At 37.7% G+C, this 21,761-nt stretch overlaps 1 protein-coding gene across 4 annotated transcripts in view; it reads left to right on the top strand.

Moving 5' to 3' along the window:
• The window catches only part of PRKD3 (protein kinase D3), an 82,375-nt gene that overhangs the window by 55,570 nt on the left and 5,044 nt on the right, over positions 1–21,761 (top strand). For all 4 annotated transcript variants that reach the window (XM_082745654.1, XM_082745656.1, XM_082745655.1 and 1 more), the window contains 9 exons: positions 920–1,043; positions 3,824–3,901; positions 4,960–5,236; positions 8,068–8,120; positions 12,278–12,350; positions 13,401–13,507; positions 17,808–17,969; positions 18,204–18,302; positions 20,851–21,118. In XM_082745654.1, coding sequence (XP_082601780.1) covers positions 920–1,043; positions 3,824–3,901; positions 4,960–5,236; positions 8,068–8,120; positions 12,278–12,350; positions 13,401–13,507; positions 17,808–17,969; positions 18,204–18,302; positions 20,851–21,118 — 1,241 coding nt within the window. The remainder of the gene's footprint in view (positions 1–919; positions 1,044–3,823; positions 3,902–4,959; positions 5,237–8,067; positions 8,121–12,277; positions 12,351–13,400; positions 13,508–17,807; positions 17,970–18,203; positions 18,303–20,850; positions 21,119–21,761) is intronic.

The raw sequence follows: 21,761 nt of genomic DNA, 5'->3' as shown, positions 1-21,761 counted from the left end.
GGATTATTAAGCTTGTAAATATCCCCTTACGTTTATAGAAATTTAGTTTTTCTATGTATACAGCTTTATAGGATGTACTACTTTGTAATGAAATGTTAATATTTTGGCAGGTTTTGTTTTTCAGTGGCAACCAGGAGGTATCTAGAGAAAGTGGATCATTTATCAATCTCACATGTCTGAGTTTGGAGACTATCCAGAGAACTCAAATAGCTTCTAATCATGAATACTTCATAATTTAAGAGAAAATATTTAACTGAAATTGAAAAACCATGTGTTTTCACATTTATGCCCCAGATTGTTCTTTTCCTCTAGCTATGCTGTTCCTGGCCCATGTTTCAGTATTACCTGATTTGACTGGTGCATTATTTATTATTTGTATTTTCTTAATTGTTATCTGTAAACATTTGACTTTCAGTGTCTTCTGCTAGAAATACTTTTTGCTAACAACATGAATAATGGAATTTGACCTTTGAACCATGTAAATTTGGTTGTAGATATACTTACTTTTTAACCTTATTATGAATTTACTAATTAACCTTGCTGCCTAGGGCAAAAGCAGCTTTCTCAACAGCAATCCCAAATGAGGTTGTGGTAAAAAGTTTGAAGCCTTTATCTAAGGGCTCCGACCCTCTCCCAGGCTTCATATCTTGCAGTTAGGGAGAATTCTTTCTGCTCTGTGCATTGTTTTGTGTTCTGACCCATCAAAAAATATGAGGGCTTATAGTGTTATCTTAGTCTTTTATAAATCAACTGTGTGTCAACATAATTGGATTATTCTCTTAAGCTATTTCTATAAGGTATTTTGAAAAATTATAAGCTCAATTATCCTAAAAAGGGCTGGTGAGTTTAAAGTATTATGTGATTTTTTTAAAAAATTGAAATGATCAATATTTTATCATGAACTCTAAATGTTTTTTAGTCCATCCACAAGCAGTAATATTCCGCTAATGAGGGTTGTACAGTCCATCAAGCACACGAAGAGGAAGAGCAGCACGATGGTGAAGGAAGGGTGGATGGTCCATTACAGCAGCAGGGACACCCTGGTCAGTAATCACAGACATTGTAATACGGTAGTGAAACTTTGTTATGTGCTTTACTTTATGCATTTTTAAAATCGAAATAAGAACGAGATCTATATTAAGGCATTTTTGTACACTAGAACTGTAGTTACATTTGTAAAGAGTTTTCAAAAGGCAGAACTTTGGAATATTTTTACAAACTAGTAGAGCAATAGAGATTCAGAAAGTATCTGGGGATACATCACCAAATACAAAATCTGTGAAAGAAATAATTGATAAGATAGACTTCATTACGGTTAAAAGCTTTTGCTCTGTAAAAGACAGTGTTGAGAGAATGAGGCAAACACAGACTAGGAGAAAATATTTGTAAAAGAGATATCTGATGAAAGACTTCTCCAAAATATACAAAGAACTCTTAAAATTCAACAGTAAGGAAACAGCCCAATTAATAAATGAATCAAAAACCTTAACACATACCTCACCAAAGAAGATACACAGATGGCAGATAAGCACATGAAAAGGCGTTCCATATCCTACGTCATCAGGGAAATGCACATTAAAAGAGCAGTGGAATGCCACTACATACGGATTGGAATGGCCAGAACCTGAACACTGACAGCACCAAAGGCTGGCAAGGATGTAGATAGAGCAATGCAAACTTTCATTCATTGTTGGTGGGAATGCAAAATGCTATGGACGCGTTGGAAGACAGTTTGACGGCTTCTTACAAAACCCAACATACTTTCACCATATGATTTGGCAGTTGCATGCCTTGGTCTTTACCCAAAGGATATGAAAACTTAGGTCCACACAAAAACCTGAATATGGATGATTACGATAGCTTTATTCATAATTGCCAAAACTTGGAAGCAACAGGATGTCCTTCAGTAAGTGAATTGACAAACCGTAGTACATACATCCAGACGACGGAATATTATTCAGTACTAAACAGCAGTGAGCTATGAAAAGATAGGAAGGAATCTTAAGTGCATATTACTAAGGAAAAGAAGCCAGTGTGAAAAGGCTGTATACTCTATAATTCCAGCTATGACATCTGGAAAAAGCAAAACTATGGAGACAGTGAAGAATAAGGGGTGGGGGCAGCAGGCAGGTAGGCATGGATCAGCAGAAAGAACACAGAATTTTTAAGGCAAGGAAAATACTCGATAAAATAAAATGATGTAACCTGTCATTATACATTTGTCCAAACCCTAAGAATGTACAACACTAGAGGGAATCATTACGTTAACCCTGAACTTTGTGATTATGATGTGTCTGTGTAGGTTCATTAGTTGTAACAAGTGTACAGTTCTGAACGAGAATGTAGATAATGGGGAGGCTTTGCATGTGTGGGGCGAAGGGAGTACATGAGAAATCTCTGTACCTTCCGTTTAATTACACTGTGACCAAAAATGGCTGAAGGCTTCATTTTTAAAAATAAAGGGGCATGTTAAGAAAAAAACAAAAACACATATCAAAAAACAAAAGCAAAGACAAATGACAAACTGAAAGTATCCCGAAGTCATAATTTAGACAAGGATTCATTTCATTTTAAAAAGGATTAATTTCAGGGGCGCCTGTGTGGCTCAGTGGGTTAAGCCGCTGCCTTCGGCTCAGGTCATGATCTCAGGGTCGTGGGATCGAGTCCCGCATCGGGCTCTCTGCTCAGCAGGGAGCCTGCTTCCCTCTCTCTCTCTCTGCCTGCCTCTCCATCTACTTGTGATTTCTGTCAAATAAATAAATAAATAAATCTTTAAAAAATAAAAAATAAAAAAAAAATAAAAAGGATTAATTTCATTATATGTAAGGATGACAATAAATTGATCAGAAAAAGACCACACAGCACAAAGAATGGGCAAAGAATATCAGCAGAGTTCATAATCAAGGAAATACATATGACTCTTGAACATAAGAGCTTGATCTCATTCTTTTTTTGAATTTTGGTTTCAGATCATTGAGTCACCTATACCCTCTTTCCCCCCACCCAACCTCAATTTTTAAAATTTAATTTAATTTTTCAGTGTTCCAAAATTCATTATTTTTTTTAAGATTTTATTTATTTATTTGACAGAGATAGATCACAAGTAGGCAGAGAGGCAGGCAGAGAGAGAGAGGAGGAAGCAGGCTCCCCGCTGAGAAGAGAGCCCAATATGGGACTCGATCCCAGGACCCTGAGATCATGACCTGAGCCGAAGGCAGCGGCTTAACCCACTGAGCCACCCAGGCGCCCCAAAATTCATTATTTATGCAGCATACCCAGTGTTCATTTTTAGTAAAAAGTACAGTTTAAAATTTCACTGAATTACCAGCTTTTATTTATCAGTGTTGCCAAGATCAAAGTAACATAACTATATTAGTGAAGGTTTGAGTAGATAGGTACTTATATTGCTGATGATACTATAAATTGGGTCAAATCTTATGAAGGGTGATTGACATTGTCTAGCAAAATTACATGTGTATATATTTTCTGATCCAGCGAGCCAGATTAGAAATGCAGCCTATAGGTAAATTACCTACCTGCGCATGTATACCATGTATATATTTGAGCATGCCTGCATAAAATTCTCTAAAAGGATGCCTAGAAACCTACTACCATTGCTTACCTGGAGTGAGATGTGAATGGTGGCGGGAGTATACTTGTCACTCTGTATCCTTCTTGTATTTACAGAATTTTGACCCTCACGAATTTTAAACCTACAGAAATACAAACTTATGAGTAGAAATGAAAGGGAAAGGAAAGGGACAGGCACTTTGGAGGAACCATTATTTTTATACCGCAGACTTTTATGTCCTTTATTTTATAGAGAAAGAGGCATTACTGGAGACTGGACAGCAAATGTCTAACCTTGTTTCAAAATGAATCTGGATCAAAGTATTATAAGGTAAAAATTATACATATTTTGAAAAATATGTACATTGAAACATTATATATTTTCCAAATATTCAAGTAATATTCATTAATTATTATATTGGCATATACCTATTTTGACTCTGCCTAATGTCCTGTATAAAAGGCACTGTTAAGTTCCGTGTTGAAATAACTGTCCCACACCCCTCCATTTCACCCCTCACAGTAGCCCTGCTGCCCAAAGTTGTTTTTCGTTGTGTGTTCCTTTGGTTTTGGCCTGCTTGTCAGGTTGCTATTGATTGCCTTTTGAATGCTGTGATTTAGGTTGGGCAGTGTAGTAAGTCCCATGATCGTCACCTGCCCAGAAGAGGCCACTGTGGGATTTGGTGTTCTCTACGCTCCATTTTATCTGTGAGGCCCTGATCCCCAGAAGCAGCTTCTTCACCTCTGTCTAGTCTTCTTTGCTTGGCTTGCTCCACCCTTTGTGTGTCAGAGACACCAGACAAAATAGCAGAGTGTAGCAATTGTATCCTTAAGAAAGAGAATAGAAACTAGACTTGCTTTGATCTGGTTGCGTCCTTTTCAGTACTTTCTTTGCATTAGGGAATGGATTTCCTATAAATACTTGTTACATTTATGGGCAGAACCAGATGGAATGCTTGAACACCCTGTACTAACATTCTACTTTTGTTTGCTCTTATTTTTGCTTTGTTCTTCTCTGAGGGCTGTATCTTGCAGCAGCCTCTGGTAGAGAAGTAATTGTTGAGTTGATTTAATGACAATTGGAAAGTGACAAGTGTTGCATATAGTGGCATTTACCCTCCAGGATCCTCTCCTTCCTTACAGTCTAGTGACCTGCTGCAGGCCTGAATCACTGGCTTAGTGATCATACTCCATGCTCTGCCTTCGGCATTGTTGGGCGTGCAGATCATTCCAGGCAGATACTATCATAAGACTTGACTGTGTGTTCCATGTACCACATACTTGTGTTCATCTTAATGCATTCATTAAAAACGCATATCTCTGTTAGTGTATTTGAAAATAAAAACAAAGATGTATTCATATCTTTTAATGCTTAATTTTTTACTTCAGGAAATCCCACTTTCAGAAATTCTCCGCATATCTTCGCCACAAGATTTCACAAACATTTCACAAGGCAGCAACCCACACTGTTTTGAAATCATCACTGATACTATGGTATACTTTGTTGGGGAGAACAATGGGGATAGCTCCCACAATCCTGTTCTTGCTGCCACTGGAGTTGGAGTTGATGTAGCACAGAGCTGGGAAAAAGCAATTCGCCAAGCTCTCATGCCTGTTACCCCTCAAGCAAGTGTTTGCACTTCTCCAGGGCAAGGGAGAGATCACAGTAAGCAATAAGCTTGTTGATGGCTTTTCTCCCCCTCGCATTTTGTGGGTGTGGTTGTGTTTCTGCATGTATTTCTTTCTTTCTTTTCTTTTTTTTTTTTTAAGATTTACTTGAGAGAGAGAGAGAGCGAGCATGAGCAGAGTGGAGGGGCAGAGGGAGAAGCAGACTCCCTGCTCAATCTCGATCCCGATCCCGGGACTCTGGAATCATGACCTCAGCCGAGGGCAGATGCTTAACCAACTGAGCCACTGAGGCACCCCTCTGTATATATTTCTAATGCTTACTTTAAGCTTCATCTGTACTAACCAATATTGTTAGTTAATTCCTTTGTATAGTTATGTTATAATGTATACATAAACCCCTAGAGCTAGGTTTCAGAGTCAGTTTCCCTACATTCAAATCCTGGTTCTGCCAACCTGTTATATGATCTTAGGCAAAACCTTACCTCTCTGTAATAGTACCTACTTTATAGGGTTCTCAGCATTAAAGAAAGGAGAGCCAGTGTTTGGTATCCATGAACTCTCATTGGCTTAAGCAGACTACTAGCATTTTGCTTCATGGTGGGATATAAACAGGTGATAGAGTATTATGGTTCACATCATATTTGTGAAATCTATGAAGTCATAAATGCCATTTTTCTTTTAACTGAATTAAAACATTCAGAAATACTAAAAAATTATTAAAATGTGTTCTTTGCACCAACAAAATTTATAAAATAAAACCTAAATTTGATAAAGGATCAAGTGAAAGCCATAACATAATGTCACTTTTATGCTACTGGTGTTGTTATTTATGGGGAAACATTATTCATTAGACAAGTATATTTAAATCGAAATAGGTATCAGCCAGTTCCTAAATGTGTGTTATTTCAGTTCAGCTCTATTATTTCATGCATCTATTCTTGGCATTATACTAGGCTCAGAGCTAGAATGCAAAAGAAACACAGAAATTAAGGGAGAAAGGGCATACAACATAAGTGTTAAGTGGTAGCATAAGGCAGTAGAATGCAGAAATGAGTAATGCTTTATCTGGGGGATGCAGATATGCAGAGGAGGAGTAAGCAGAGACTTTATGATAGAAACAATCTGATTTGAACCTTGACCCTGGATCTCAAGTAGGTAAGGATAGGAAAAATCAAAAGGGAAGGGTGAAGGGGGATCGTGTTACTCTAGTTAAGGAAGACGGGCGTGATCAAAGGGATGAAAGTAATGACTGTGAACATGTTTGGTGTTTAATACTGACTCTCAGAGGATGAATCAGATGGATATTTACAGTGCTGCTTAAGTTCGGGGGGATTTTAGGCCAAAGTCTGATATCCTAATTGAAGCCATGGATCTTTTCCCCCAGAAAATGATACAGGGACATAAACACAAATGTTATGTATAATGGGATATAGGAATATTCTCTGTTCTCCAGCCCATCCATGGACCTCCTCCCTCGGGATAAGAGTCTCTAAAAGCAGAATGACCGAGGGGTTAAGAGTGAGGATGGTAGAGAATGAAAGCACAGTCGTTGCTTACTGGCTGTGATCTTGGTCTCTGCAGTCACTAATCTGAAGTGGGAATAATAATAAATGCATATAATGCACTTAGCACAGTTCTGACACATTGGTAATACTATTCCTGGGTTGTTGGCTGCTGCTATTGGATTTTCTGGAGTGGAGTTCTAGGAAGCAATAGAAGATAAATCTAGGTGGAGTTACACAGTGGAGGCATTTGAAATAAAATCAGTACTGACTTGTGCTAGGAAAATGGAATGATTGAAAAACAAAGCTTTAGACACTTTAATATCATTGAGGCTCTGCCTTTTTTGTTCATTAATATTTGAATTAGTTAAAATATTTTAGGATTAACATTTTTAAATGCAGTCTTTGACAGTCATATTACTTATTTTTGACTTCTAGTATGCTTACATTTTCTTGTTTTAAATTTTTATATTTGGGATCTTAAAGGAAATTTCATATCTTATTTCTTTGAGTTCTCTCTGAGATTCTAGATGTTTGAGACCTAGTCTCTTACATACTTTCCATGTGGCCCTCTTCCCTTGTCACTTACTTCCTTTGCTTATCAAAGTAATATAGACATAGAAACTTCACAGTCATAAGGAATATAAAATGAGACAGCCCTTCCTGTACACTTGTAACACATCCCCTTATTCTGCTTCTATATCTCCCCCATGAGAAAACCATTATTAACAATTTGGTGTATATTTCTTGGTTTGGGGAGAATGGAAGCTGGTACTACCTGTACTGTATTATTATATTTTTATTTTTACAAAAAATACGATTTGCTTTTATCCACTATTAAACTAATATGGGATCAGATATATTTCAGTGTCAGTATATAGATTTATCTGATTTATCTAATTCTTTATTATTAAAATAATGCCTGCTTTTTATGTTTTAGAAAATGCGGGCAGTGTGGAAATGTACAAAGACTAAAGTTTTTGTTCCCCAACCCTTCCTCTCTTGTTCACCAGAAGTATCATATTTTCTTTGTTTTTAATTCAAATGCTGCTGCCTTACAACTTGCCTTTCTAACTTAATATGCCATGGATAGCTTTCTAACTCAGTATGGATAGCTCTACACCATTGAGTGTTTAGATAATATTTCTTTGTGTGGATGTGTCATGTTTTATTTGACTAGTTTCTTATTGATGGGTTAGTATTATGTGTGTGGATAAATTTTTTTAAAGAACATAATTATATTAACTGTATGTTAGCCGCTTTTAAAAATTTAATGTAGTGTGGGCATTCACATATCAGCAAATGTTAATGTTAAGTCATACAACAATTTTTTTCTTTTCTCATACATCATCCTTCTGTTTTACAGAAGATTTGTCTACTAGTATCTCTGTATCTAACTGTCAGATCCAGGAAAATGTGGTAAGTAAAAATTACAGCTAAAATAGCAAATTGGGTAATTAAAATAGGTAAAATAAGATGTGAAAATCTTATTAAATAAATTCAAGAGACAAAAACCAAACTCTTAAATACAGAGAACAAATGTAGTTGCCCGAGGGGAGTTGGGTGGGGGGGATGGTGAAGTAGATAAAGGGAATTAAGAATACATTCATCTTGATGAGTGCTGAGAAACATTTAGAATTGTAAATGACTATATTGTATATCCAAAACTAGTATAACATTGTATGTTAATTATATTTGAATTTTTTAAAAGTTCATGGGCCAGAGTATTGAGCACTTGGCCTAAAGGCACCAGCTAGATTTTGTGGCTGATAACTACTCTAAGGAGTTCTGCTTTATGAAGGAAACTAAAGCAGATTTTTTTAAAGTGTGAAAATAAACATAATTTTTTCACAAGTGATAGTAGAATATCACATAGTGATAGACTAGTTCAAAGAGAAGGGAGAGATTACTTCTTGCTGGTAAGGAAGGAGGGAAAGCTTCCTCAAGGAAGTGAAGCCTGAGCTGTGCCCACAAGGATGGAAAGGCATTTTGGCTAAAGTGTGGAGAGGATGGGGGGTCGGGGGGAGACAATAGTTAGGGCAGGTACAGGGACCAGGATGGACAAATAGAGGGAAGCAGGACATACAAGACTTTTAATACAAGACTTTCAAAGAATAGTGAATGGAAGAAGTTTGGCTGCATAGGTAGGTACATGTTAGGGATTATGACAGGGGTCAGCATACTTTCTATATTTTAGGCTCTGGGGTCCACACCCTATTACTTTACTCTGCCATGGTCATGAGAAAGCATCCATAGGCAGTGCATAAAGGAATGAGCATAACTGTGTCCCAATATAACTATTTATAGACACTTGAATTTGAATTTTTATCATTTTCACATGTCAAAAAATGCTTTTATTATTTTCCCTTTTAACCATTTAAAATGTAAAGTTGATTCGTATATCAGGAGCCCATACAAAAGAGACAGCAGGCTGGATTTGGCCTGTAACTGATTTGCCAACCCTGGATAAGAAAAAAGATTCAAAAAAGAAGTCATAAAATAGTTCATTGGCTGTCTAAAAATGTCTTTGATAAAAATCTCGCCATCCTCCACTTGGGGCCTCCGGCTGTAATACCCCTGTAGCATATACATGTTGGCTTTTCTAACTGCATGAAGAGACTGGCTATCCAGTAGTGTTACAGGGAATAGAGGGTTTCAAGGAGATGTAATCTGTGTGTCTCTTGTAGTGGTAGGTAACCAGATTTTGGGAGAGGAAGAGGGGAATTACACAAACATGAGGTCACTAACTTTGAAGGATCCCCTGAGAACTTGAGGGGCATATCCATTCATAGCTGAGAAGGGAAGAGGTTCAGAATTGGTCTTTGTGAAAGCCTTTTCTAGCAGTTATTATTTGACTAGTGGATGTTCCCTCATCTAATTTGATTAGAATCAAAATTTCCTTGGTTAAACAAAAAATTGATTAAAGTTGGGAAGCATGTAAAAATGATTCTTATAAATCTTAAAATTTTCATTATACCTTAAAACACATATATATACATATTGATTTACTTTTGTCACAGGGATGAGACTTCTTTAAGTATGGGTCTGTTAAGTAGAGTTCCACCTCGTCTTTCTTGCATCAGGCACACCTTTAACATAGTACTGCAGTTCCCATGCTCATGCCCTGATTTTATGCAGACTCCACAGGTTAAGGGCACAGTTCCTAACAAAGCTGCTCTCACTTGAGACACCAGCCACAAGTGCAGGGGTCCCCAGTTCATCCATACTTCTGACCAACTGGCTACAGAGTCGGGATTCCCACAAACCCACACTGAGGTTCAGCAACTCACTAGAATGACTCAGAACTCAGGAAAGTGCTGGATTTAGATTTACAGCCTTATTGTAACAGATAAAAATCAGGGTCAGCCAACCAAAGACACATAGGATATAGTCTGGGAGGGTTCTGAATGTAGAGCTTCTGCATTCTCTCCCTGAAATCAGGACATGCAACCCTACTGCACAGTGATCTGTCACCAGCCTGCAAAGTCACCTGGGCCTTAGTGTACAGAGTTTTTATTGGAATCTCATTAAGTAGGCATGATTGACTGAAGCATTGGCCACATGATTGAACTCCATCTCTTACTGCCCCTTCTCCTCCCCTGAGTTTGGACCAGTTCAAAGCCCTAACACTGTAATCATATGGTTGGTCTTTCTGGTGACTCTACTCCATCCTGAATCATTTTGTTAGCATAATTCTGGTGTGATCCAAGGGGCTCATGAATACCATAATATATAAGATACTCCTATGACTTGAGAAATTCTAAGGATTTAGAATCTCTCTCTTTGGAACTAGGGACAAAGGCCAGTCAAGTTCTTATTATACAACAACACCCCTAATGGATTCTCTAAAATTTCTAATTTTTGTTTCTTTAAAGTAGAACCAGGGATACTTGTGAAGTATTCTGAGAACAGAATCCTTACCCCACAATCTTTGGTATTTATTTTGCTCATAAATAAATTGACAGCTGTAGTTTTAGTGTCTCACCTTTATAGAGTTTTGTGTGTTTTTTTTTTTTAAGAGTTATTTATTTAAGAGAGAGAACACAAGGAGGAGGGACAGAGGGAGAGATAATCTCAAGCAGATCTGACACTGAGCACGGAGCCCAGTGCAGGGCTCGATCTCACAACCCTGAGATCATGACATGAGCCAAAACCAAGAGTCGGATGCTTAACTGACAGTACCACCAGGTGCCCCCTTTATGGAGTTTCTAAAACTACTTTGCTTTCATAGAAATTTCTAATGTTTTATTGACTTATATAGTATACTTATTTAACTTTTTGTAATTAAACTATATAATCTATAACATTTGGCATAATGGGTTTGGGAACAAATTCAGTTTTAAGAGTTATTTGTTGGGATGCCACATGCATTTTATACAGTCAATATATTCTTTTCAGAGGGAATGGGAAGTACAGGTTATTCTGGGGAGTTAGTAAAGAAAAGGTGTTAGGAGAGCCTCTACAAATAAGTTGAATTTATCTGACCCTGGTATGTCCTGAATTATTTATCTTTTTAATAGATTTTTATGTTTCCCTAATACATCATAAGCCTCTTAACTAGGTCTGTTTTTACAAATTAGCTACCTTTTACAGAGTCATCTATACAGTTAGGGCTCAATAAGTGTTGATGACAATCATAAAATGGTAGGCAGTTTTTAAATTAGGAGGAACCTAGAGGTGTAGACCAATACTTTGTTACAGGTGAGAGAGTCAAGACCCAGGGAAGTCAACAATTTAAAGATTACCTAATTTCAACAGAAATTAGGACATCAGACTTATGGAATTACTGATTTTATATGCCAAGCCCCGGACTTGACACTTGGTATATATCCTCATTTAACTTACTTAAAAATACAGTGAAATAGATGTTACTGTATCCCCTTTACCAGCGAGAAATTGAGGTCTGTACCATTCCGTATGAGTTGCTACCACGACACGGGTGCTGGCAGGGAGTGTAACACTGGCAGAGATGGAGCCCCTGACTTCAAACGCCAGACTGCGGGCCCATACCTGGACAAGGGAGCCCCTGATTGAAGCGCTAGGGAGGGGCTGGAGAGCTCCAGCCAGGAATATTCCCACAGCAACAGCCACCACCTAGGAGGACGGGAGAGGGGGATGAGGATGGGGAGGGATCTGAGCTGCAGACTTTCTCACAGGTGCCCTTTCATCAGGCTTTCAGATCAGCCTGATCGCAATAATATAAACCTTCTCAGTTTTTCTCTCAAATCAAAGATAGCAAATCTCTTTAATGGTGTAATAGGTAAAATTTTGTTAATTTTTTAATGTTAATTTACTTTTTATAGATCATGACTTACTAAATACAAGACTTTCTTTTATTCAAAGCGCTTTTCCCCCAAAGGCCTTGTTACAGAATACATTGTACTTGCATATTAAAAGTCATAGTAATACAATTGGGGTTTTCTAGGGCGTGGAAAGTTTGTGTTCATAAAATATGTTAGGAAACTTAGCTGCCTCTCTCCTAAAAACAGAAAGGTGTTCAGTATTAGAATAAAAAGAGTCAGAGATACTGCCAGTATTGAACAGAGAAATAACGCCGCTTCCTCTTTCCCAAACAGGATATTAGCACTGTTTACCAGATCTTTGCCGATGAGGTGCTTGGTTCAGGCCAGTTTGGCATCGTCTATGGAGGTAAGCGACCTACAGCCAGCTGCGTCTCATACATACTCCAGGAAGCTGTGAAACTGGAAGACCCTGGCCAGCTGTCATGTCCTGTCACAGTTTGTCGAGTGGTTCCCCCCGGGGCTGACATGCTTTCTTCTAGCTCTGCCCTATTCACTCTGCGTGTTCTTTAATCGCAGCTGCTCGCTTTACAGAGTAACAGAAAGCGTCAGGAAATTGTTTCACAGTACTTACTTTATCTCTCCTCACAGCTCACTCATAAGGATGTTTGTGGGAGAAAATAAATGGCTTGAAGCCTTTGTTGGGCTTTGTGGGCTCATTTATCCAAGGATACGCTCTGCTGGATTTCCAGCACGAATGTGGCCCCATTCGTCTGCTGTTGGCAGGAATGTCGTGTCAGGTCCGAAGACCCGAAATCGCGCTGTGACTCCTGACACTGGCAGTCATTTAAGCTCACTGTGCATTAGTATCTTCATCTGTTTAAAGCGGCCAACAAAATCTGACCTGCATAGCTCCCAGGGGTGTTAATTAAGCCTAATGTACATAAAAGTACTTTATAAACTATAATCTACAGTATAAAAGAAATGTTAAATCCTTTTCCTCCTTTGCCAACCCCCTTTAAGTAGCTTTCTAGTGGCCTTTCCGCCTTAAGGCTTGCTCTAATATGTGGTTAAATAACTGTGCTGTCTCGGTGATAAAATTAATTCATTGATAAAATGCTTCTATCTTGACAGTATCTGAAGACTAAGTCAGAGTAGTTAACGCATTTAACAAGGTAGATTATTGTTCAGCAAACAAGTTCATTCAAATTTCCTGCCATTTCAAGTAATGAAACTGCCTTTATGAGAGGCAACTACTAAGGAAAAATGTAATTTACTTCTAAAAGTTAAAGGTGAGTGAAGGAGAAAGAACAAAATCAGCCAAAGAAAAGAAATCCAAGAGTAAAAACATATTAGTTTCAGTCTTTGTTCAACTTCCTCATAAAGCTTTCATATTGTATATGAACTGTCAACTTGCTTTTTCTTTCTTTTCTATACTTTTTTTTTTTTTTTTTAATAGGAAAACACAGAAAGACTGGAAGGGATGTGGCTATTAAAGTAATTGATAAGATGAGATTCCCCACAAAACAGGAAAGTCAACTCCGTAATGAAGTGGCTATTTTACAGGTAAAAAATCCAAGTTGCTTTGTATTGGTTTTAATATTTGATTTGTGAGTTTTTAAATGCAAGTCTGTTGAGTGTGCTGATAAGAATGTTTGTTTTTTCTTCTGTTTTCATATTGTGACCTTTGGGCTCAGTAGGAGGCTGGTGGGCATCTATATTATATCCTTAAGTCTTTTTTTTTTTAAAGGAAAAATTAAGTTAGAGTAATCTAGGAGTTACAAGAACTGCCATTAAGATAGTAGTTTAGAACACATTTTCATCAGCAATGTCTTAACAACAACAACAACAAAAGTAAAAACCTAATCTGTCACTCCAGAAGCTCAAAATACTTGGATACCTATGTCCCCACATTTGATTAGGAGGTCAGCTAAATATAAAGATCAACTTTAGCCTACTTTGTACTTGAATTACAATTCTCAGAACAATCTGAATGTGGTAAAAACATTTTTTAACGGAAACTTCAAATACTCATTTGCTGAAATTCATTACACGAGATTTAGTCAGATGAGCATTTGAACTAGACTCTTGCACATGGACTGAAAGGAATGTACTGCGCTCCCTCTGCTCACTCTGCCCTTTGGCTCCCCACCTCCCGTCCGCTGTGTCATCCTTTCCCATCTTTGCCCATGATTCTTCTTGGATGTAGTCCTCATTAGACAACCTCAAAGGCTGGCTGAACCCTGCCTGGCAATTGATTCTGGTATTCTCTGTTCTCTGCAGCCCCACTGACATCCTTGGTTTTTCTTCCCCATGTCTTCCCCTTTTTCAAGAAAGGTCAGGAGGTAAAGACTGAAGATCTGACTGAAACTACAGTTTTGGCCTTTCCAGTGGCAGGGAGGAACAATTCTAGAATCATTGATTAAGCAGTGACCTTCTAGTTTACTCAGGAACATCCAGCCTCTCTCCTGAGTGCTTGATGATGATCTCTGGATTTCTGTCGGTTTAATAGAAAGGAGGACATGACATTTTTGGACATCTGCAAATATTCTGTTAGGCTGAGCCAAAATCTTTTGAAAAGGTTCCACAGTAGACTACGCTCAGCAAATTGAGTCTCTTTTCTGAATGATGGCCACACTGTCTTGCTATTCCTTAAATATGACAGATATGGTCCTGTCTCAAGGACTTTGCTTTAGCTGTTACCTCTGCCTGGAATGCTGTCACCCCCAAGATCTACATGGCGTAGCCTCTGACCTCCTTCAAGACTTTGCCCAAATGGCATTTCCTCATGAGGTGTTTGCATTCTGTTCCCATCCACCCTTACCCTCTTTTTCTTCGCTCCATAGCACCCACACCTTCATCCTGGGTAATTTACTAGTTTATTACCTGTTGTTTACCCCACCTTGCTAGAATAAGCTATCCATGAGATGAGATTTGTCAGTTTTGTTCACTCATGAATCCAGACTACCTACATAGTAACAGGCACAGAGCAAATACTCATTTAATGTTTATTGAATAAATGTGTTTATATGGGGGATTATCTATAACCTGTTGTTAAATTTTTTAAATGGAAATGTGGAATGGTTCCATTTGTATAATTTCTTAAGGTAATGTGTACTTGCATATGTGTACATACAGTTATGTAAAGAAAAGGATCCATACCTACCTGAACTGTTAACATGGCTGCTGGGGACTGTGCTGTGGGGCAGGAAGGAAATGGAGGCTTTTTACTTTTTCATAGGGATATGGTAATATAAAACTGTCTTTGCTGTTGCCTGAAGCATAGGCTGTAGAATAGTAATGGGAGAAAATGGTGTTGCTCTCATGGCTACTTACATAAATGGGAAAATGTCATCAGAAACTTAAGAAAGAAATTTCTGGTTTGAATACTGTGGTATATTCACCATTTTCCCTTTCTCTTTTTGAGAGTCCCCTAAAAGCTATAAGAAAAATGACAAACAGAAATTTTTTAAAAAACTAATAAAAATAGAAGAAAGTGCAGACCTATAAAATAGAGGAGTTTTCTCAGAAACACTGGCGATGGAGCCAAGAGTGCATGCAGGAAGAGGCACCACAGTAAGGGCTGTTTTTGCTGGCTCTTCTGAATTGTATAATTGTGAGATCCTCTCTAGGTGCCTCCTCAAACAGAAGAAAGTGAAGGGGGTCATGATCTTCTGAAATTTAATTTAAGGGAGAACACAGTAAGTGAAGGGATGAAGCGCCCTTTAATAGTGGAAGAGGGCAGACCACACCAGATAGCAGCAGTGGCCTTTAGAAAGGAGAGCTAGAGAGGAGGCGGGGAGAAACTGACCAGCGCAGCAGCAGTCCTGCGAGATGAAGTAGCCAAACTAACGACGTGGACGGCCTAAACCGCGTAAGGTAATCAACCACTGTATGCTGAGTCTGTACCCTAAAAACAAAGAACTCATTCATTTAAAAAAGCAGGATATATAAAAAATAAAAAATTATATTAAAAAAAATAATAAAAATAAAAAAGCAGGATAGATGGTATTCTTTGATCCTAATGCAGTAATACTAGAAATAAATTACAAAATCGAAAAACAAAAGCTCCCACCACCCGAAAGTTTTTTAAATCTCTTAATTTTTAAAGAGCAAAATCAAGATTTCAAAGTATTTAGAAAATAATTGTGAAAATATTGGGTATCAGCTTTTAGACTATTGCTCAGAAAATTTATAACCTCAAATATTTACACAAGGAAGAATGAAAATAAGTGAATTAAGAATCCAACTCAAGAGGTTAAAGAATGAATAATAAAGGAAAGCAAAAATAAGAGAAATAAGAACATCTTGGGGAGAGGACCACAAATAGTGAAAAAAATTTAAAGGCATTTTAAGATGCTGCCTTTTCCAGCTCTATCAAATAAATTTGAAAACCTCGAGAAAATGATTCTCTATGAAAGTATAATTTACCAAAAGACTCCAGAGGAAACAGGACATTTAAACAAACAGAGGATGTTAAGAGACAATAATGTTATAGCATACTTCTGTTTTTGTGTTTGTGTACAGTTTACAGGACTGGGGGTGGGGAAGAACTTTCAAGACAACTACAGCATGGGGATAGCCAGCCACACTTAGAATTCTATGTTGATCAAATTTGTGATATTCTGAATCTTCCCCTGCTCACTACTATTATCACACCCATGTCACTTTTGTTTACTATATAAAATTCTCATTTTTTTTTTTAATTTTGCTGCTTGGAATACCATCTCATTAAATTATTTTAAGTTGATTAGTAAACAGTATTTTACACTTGCTAGTCATTTTTAAAAACACCAGACATTGAGCTAAAATGACTAAGACAGTCTCTGCTGTCAGGGAACTTACTAGGATACAGAGTGAGATGCGTGCACATGACACAGTACCGTGGGATAAACATTGTTGCATGTATATATAGTGTTAGGTGAAAACTAATCGACTTAGAGAGAGGTAATGTGAGCTGGAATTAAAGCCACCACGATGGGAATTGAGAGATAATGGCAAATTCAAAAAACATTTTAGAGATGGTGTTCAGCCTCACATAAGCCAAAAAGAAGTTTCTCCTTTTAGCATAATTAGGTACCTATAATAAAGATAAAAACATAACAAAAATATACTTCTAATAATAAAAAGTTTAATCACCTTTAATGAAGATATGAAAGTCTAAGCAGAGGAATAGATTTATATCCAGGACTAGAAAACCATGGAATATTTTTGAGCATAGTTGACTTAAGATAATTTGCTTTTGAGGAAGGTTTTTGTTTTTTGTTTTTTAATCAGTAAGATAGATGGCTTTTTTATTAGCAGAAACAGTGTCACATTCAGGTTTATATTTTTGCAACCCTGGTAACATAGTGGTGCTTAAGAAGCGTGAAGATGGAGGTAGAGATCTTGAGCCTGAAAGCAGGAAAACCAAATGCAGATATGATTGAGAATGCAGACTTAGATAAATAACTACCCTAAAAACAGAACCATCTCTTGAGCACAGACCTCCACAGATACAGCCCCAAAGAGCCAAAGCTCTGTGTAGTTAGCTAAAATTTGATTGGCAGTTGGTGTCTGTTCATGGACAGCATAAAATTACCACAGCGTCAGAAGACTAAAAAGATGAGGAAGAAAAATGTAGTAGTAATGGACAAGGACACTTATGTAATTAACTGGAAAGACCTCCTTTCCCCTCAGGGCATCCATTGCACTACAGATCTTGGAAAATCCGATCCATGATCCTATTCGTTTGCTTTTACAGCTTATTTTTGTTTTTCTTTCTATGCCATGTATTCCAGACAGTCGCAGTACATTGTTAGATGTTTGCATAGTAAAATTATTTTTCTACTTATGTTGGTCATATCCGTATCCTGCAACTCTCCAGAATTTGCACCATCCTGGGATTGTAAACCTGGAATGTATGTTTGAAACTCCAGAACGAGTTTTTGTAGTAATGGAAAAACTGCACGGAGATATGTTGGAAATGATTCTATCCAGTGAGAAAAGTCGACTTCCAGAACGAATTACTAAATTCATGGTCACACAGGTACTTTAACTTTTTTTTTTTTTTTTTTTTAAACAGTACTTGAAAACAGAGAAATGGCATGCTTTTACATTTTGGGTTATTTTGGGAATTTTTAACTTTGAAGAACAGAGTAACACTTAAGTTAAAACTTGACAAACTGTAGTAGACTTTTCAAATTATCATACCATTCAAGAGCTCAGGTGGGGGTTTATGATTTTTTCGAAGCACTGAAAAAATTGTTTTCTTCAATAACAGATCCTAGTTGCCTTGAGGAATCTACATTTTAAAAATATTGTGCACTGTGATTTAAAGCCGGAAAATGTGCTGCTCGCATCAGCGGAGCCATTTCCTCAGGTGAGATACTCTTTAGAACCTTTTTAAGTATCTGACAGTATTACAGAGCAGCCAAGTAATAAAAGGGAAAGCAGTAAATTCAGACTTATAGCCATCTTAACAGAAGGAATTGGCCTATAACTGCCAGTGAGGATTAATACTTGACATAATTTGAACTCCGACCTTATTATATTATTTTCATTAAGACTTTTTGGACTTAACCAGACCTCAAGGAATAACTTTTTGCACATGGACTGCAGTTCACTTCTTCCTGGGGTTTGGGAATGAAGCGAGGAGAGTCAATCTTGGCTGGTGCCTGGTGCTTGGGACAAATTCCCCATAAAAACGGGTAACCCTGTAGTAGGGGACACTAGATTTAGAGGGGGGAGACACTAGGTTTTGAGGCAGGCAGCCAATTTTCCTTCCTCTTCAGAGCACTTTATTTCAAACATTTCACCAAAACCTGTGGAAGAATTACATTTCCCATTACTGTCATCACTCACACATATATATCCCCTTTGTGCACTCAAGCATGTATGTTTATATGTCTGTGTCCTGTGTGGGATGCATTGATTTTTTTACTTGGTTAAATTTCATTTCACTAAAGAATGTTGATCCTGTTTCAAAATTATTTCATAACCTAAGAAAATGCTTCATAAACCCGTAGTTTGGAAGTTTTCCTGAGGAATAATATATTGTTGGGAGTACCCATAAATGTTTTTCATGGTTATCACTGGTGAATCTTCCAATCAGCTAGAATATCTGTTGACAAACTATTATTTATTTATTTATTTGTTTGTTTGAAAAATGCATAGTTAGATGGCTAGACCAAGGACAATGATTTATTTTACCTGAGTTAAATACAACTCAAATTGTCATTCAAAGAAAAATATATATTTTTTAAAGATTTTATTTCTTTGAGAGTGAGAGAAAGCAGGAGAGGAGGTAGGGTCAGAGGGAGAAGCAGGCTTCCCACTGAGCAGAGAGCACGATGTGGGGCTCAATCCCAAGACTCCAGGATCATGACCTGAGCCCAAGGAAATTGCTTAACCAACTGAGCCACCCAGGCACCCCAAAAAGATTATTTTTAAAAATTACTCTTACAAGGAAGTAATCCTATTGCTTTGTAATGCCTGTGTTGTTAAAAGGGATTCCCTATCATTGTGAGGTCGAAAAGGGTTCCCTAGCAGTTGGTGTGATGTTTGTAATAAAGTGTTTCCATACGTTATCATCTCATTTGATCTGCAGAATAGTCTGGGCGAAGGATGCACACCCCTGCAGTGAGGCTAAAACTTTCTGACTTCTGAGAGGAACAAAGGGAAAACATCATTTCCTTGACATTTCTTGTTGCCCAAGTACTAGCTATGGTCACACTTTCTTATTCAGTTGCCAGACTGCCATGGCATCTTTATCAAGATGTTACTAGAAATATGGCATGTAACAACAACAGCAGAGAGAGTTCATATGTCTGCATGGTTAATAATCCTGTTCTAGGACTTAGAGGGAGCCACATTCAGTAAAGACACAGAATAATCATAAAACATGCACCAGGGTCCATGTCTTAGTAATAACAAGAAGTATTTGAATACACCTTCATCTTTGCTTTCCAGGCACTGTTATACCGTTGGTTGTAGAGGCCAAATCCCTCTTTTCATCATCTGATCATAATGGTTTTTGTGAAGACATTTTGTAAGTCAGGGCATTTCCTCTGGAAAATACTTGGCATTTGCTTATTTAGCTTGAATGTATCATTACTCCCTAAAACCCAAACTTCTTCTAGAAGATGGGCAGCAAGATAAGGGCTCTGAGCTCTGCCAAGCTCATCACATTTCTAGAACACTCTTTCCAAAAGGATATTGTAGTGACTGTGACTACCTTCAAATAGACCTCGTTTTTCCAGATCCAAAGTCTGACTAGTCATCATTTTGCTGATTCTTTCATGCAGACTCTAGCCTTGCTCTTCTGAGGGCTACAGTACTAGTCCTCTTTACTACACCTCAGTTTACTTGCCAACTGATAGTAATCCTCAGGAATATAGATTCTAGGATTAAGGGTCAGTTTAATAAAGGGTCAGTTTTTAAATACCAACTTATTTTTCATTCAGCATAAATTTATGAGTACCTTTATGTGTCCAGGCACTATTTACTGAGGATTCAAAAACGAGACACATAATTTCTGCTCACGGATGGTAGAAAAGTAGCTCCTTAAAAGCCAAATGCTAAAAAATCAGTGCCTTTGTATTTCATCATAAAACTTTGACCACTTATACCACCAGTCTGGTTTTTCTGGCATTCTGAAAGCTAGAACTTTCAAAAAACTGGTTTTTTGAAATAAGCACTAGGAAAGCTCTTCACACTATGTCAGTAATACATCACAGGGTTATAAATGTACCTGCCTTTTGGCAAAAGGGTATTTTATAATTTCCCCACCTGCATTCATTTGACATTCGTAAATCAGTACATATGTTGGCAGGTGTGTTGAAATGACTCGGTATCATACTTAGGGACAGGTATGTATAGATTGACTGACAGATGAAAATGCAAAATTAGCATCATCTTTTTATTTCCAGGTGAAACTGTGTGACTTTGGTTTTGCACGCATCATTGGTGAAAAGTCATTCAGGAGATCTGTGGTAGGAACTCCGGCGTACTTAGCCCCTGAAGTTCTCAGGAGCAAAGGTTACAACCGTTCTCTAGATATGTGGTCAGTGGGAGTTATCGTCTATGTTAGCCTCAGTGGCACATTTCCTTTTAATGAAGATGAAGATATAAATGACCAAATCCAAAATGCTGCATTTATGTACCCACCAAATCCCTGGAGAGAAATTTCTGGTGAAGGTAAGGGAAAAAAAGTTTCAGCTCTATGCCCTTTAGTCTAAAAATCTTTGTGATCTCAAATCAGCCTGTCTCTTTTGTCTCATCTTTTTAAATTTCTCATATTCATCTTTCAAATTCAACCAGTTTTTGAGCACTCTTCCTTCTGCATTGTCTCTTCTCTCATTTCCTTATAGCACTAACCCAGGCCCCAGGTTCCTCCTTTAGAAACTACTAAAATATCTTAACAGTCCTATCCATTAGACACTTTCCCGGCCCTACTTTTGTCTCAATCTGCCCCAAACACCTTGGCCTCCTTTTAACCACATTGCAACTATGTAGGTCTCCCTGAGACAGCCCGAGTCTACCTGCTGTCCTCCCCTCCATAAAACCTAGTTCTGTTCTCTTCCCACCTACTTTTCTGCATTTTGCTTAGGCCTTTCCCCTGCCTACAGTCCATCTTACTTGTTACTGAAATCCTTTTAGTCCTTCAGGACTGTGGCACATCTATGAAATCTTCCCTGAGCCCCTCCTCTAAACTTGGTAAGATCAACTCAGGCTACTAGGCGGAGATATTTTTCCTTATTCTTTCTTTTCATAATTACTTATTTTCAGAACTAGATTGTAAGCTCCTTGAATGGAGACCTTTCAGGTTCTTTATATCTAG

This window comes from Mustela nivalis (assembly GCF_964662115.1).
Source record: "Mustela nivalis genome assembly, chromosome: 8".
Classification (NCBI taxonomy): Eukaryota; Metazoa; Chordata; class Mammalia; order Carnivora; family Mustelidae; genus Mustela; species Mustela nivalis.
Note: the sequence above shows the minus strand (reverse complement) of the source record. Positions and strands in the feature narration are given on the sequence as shown.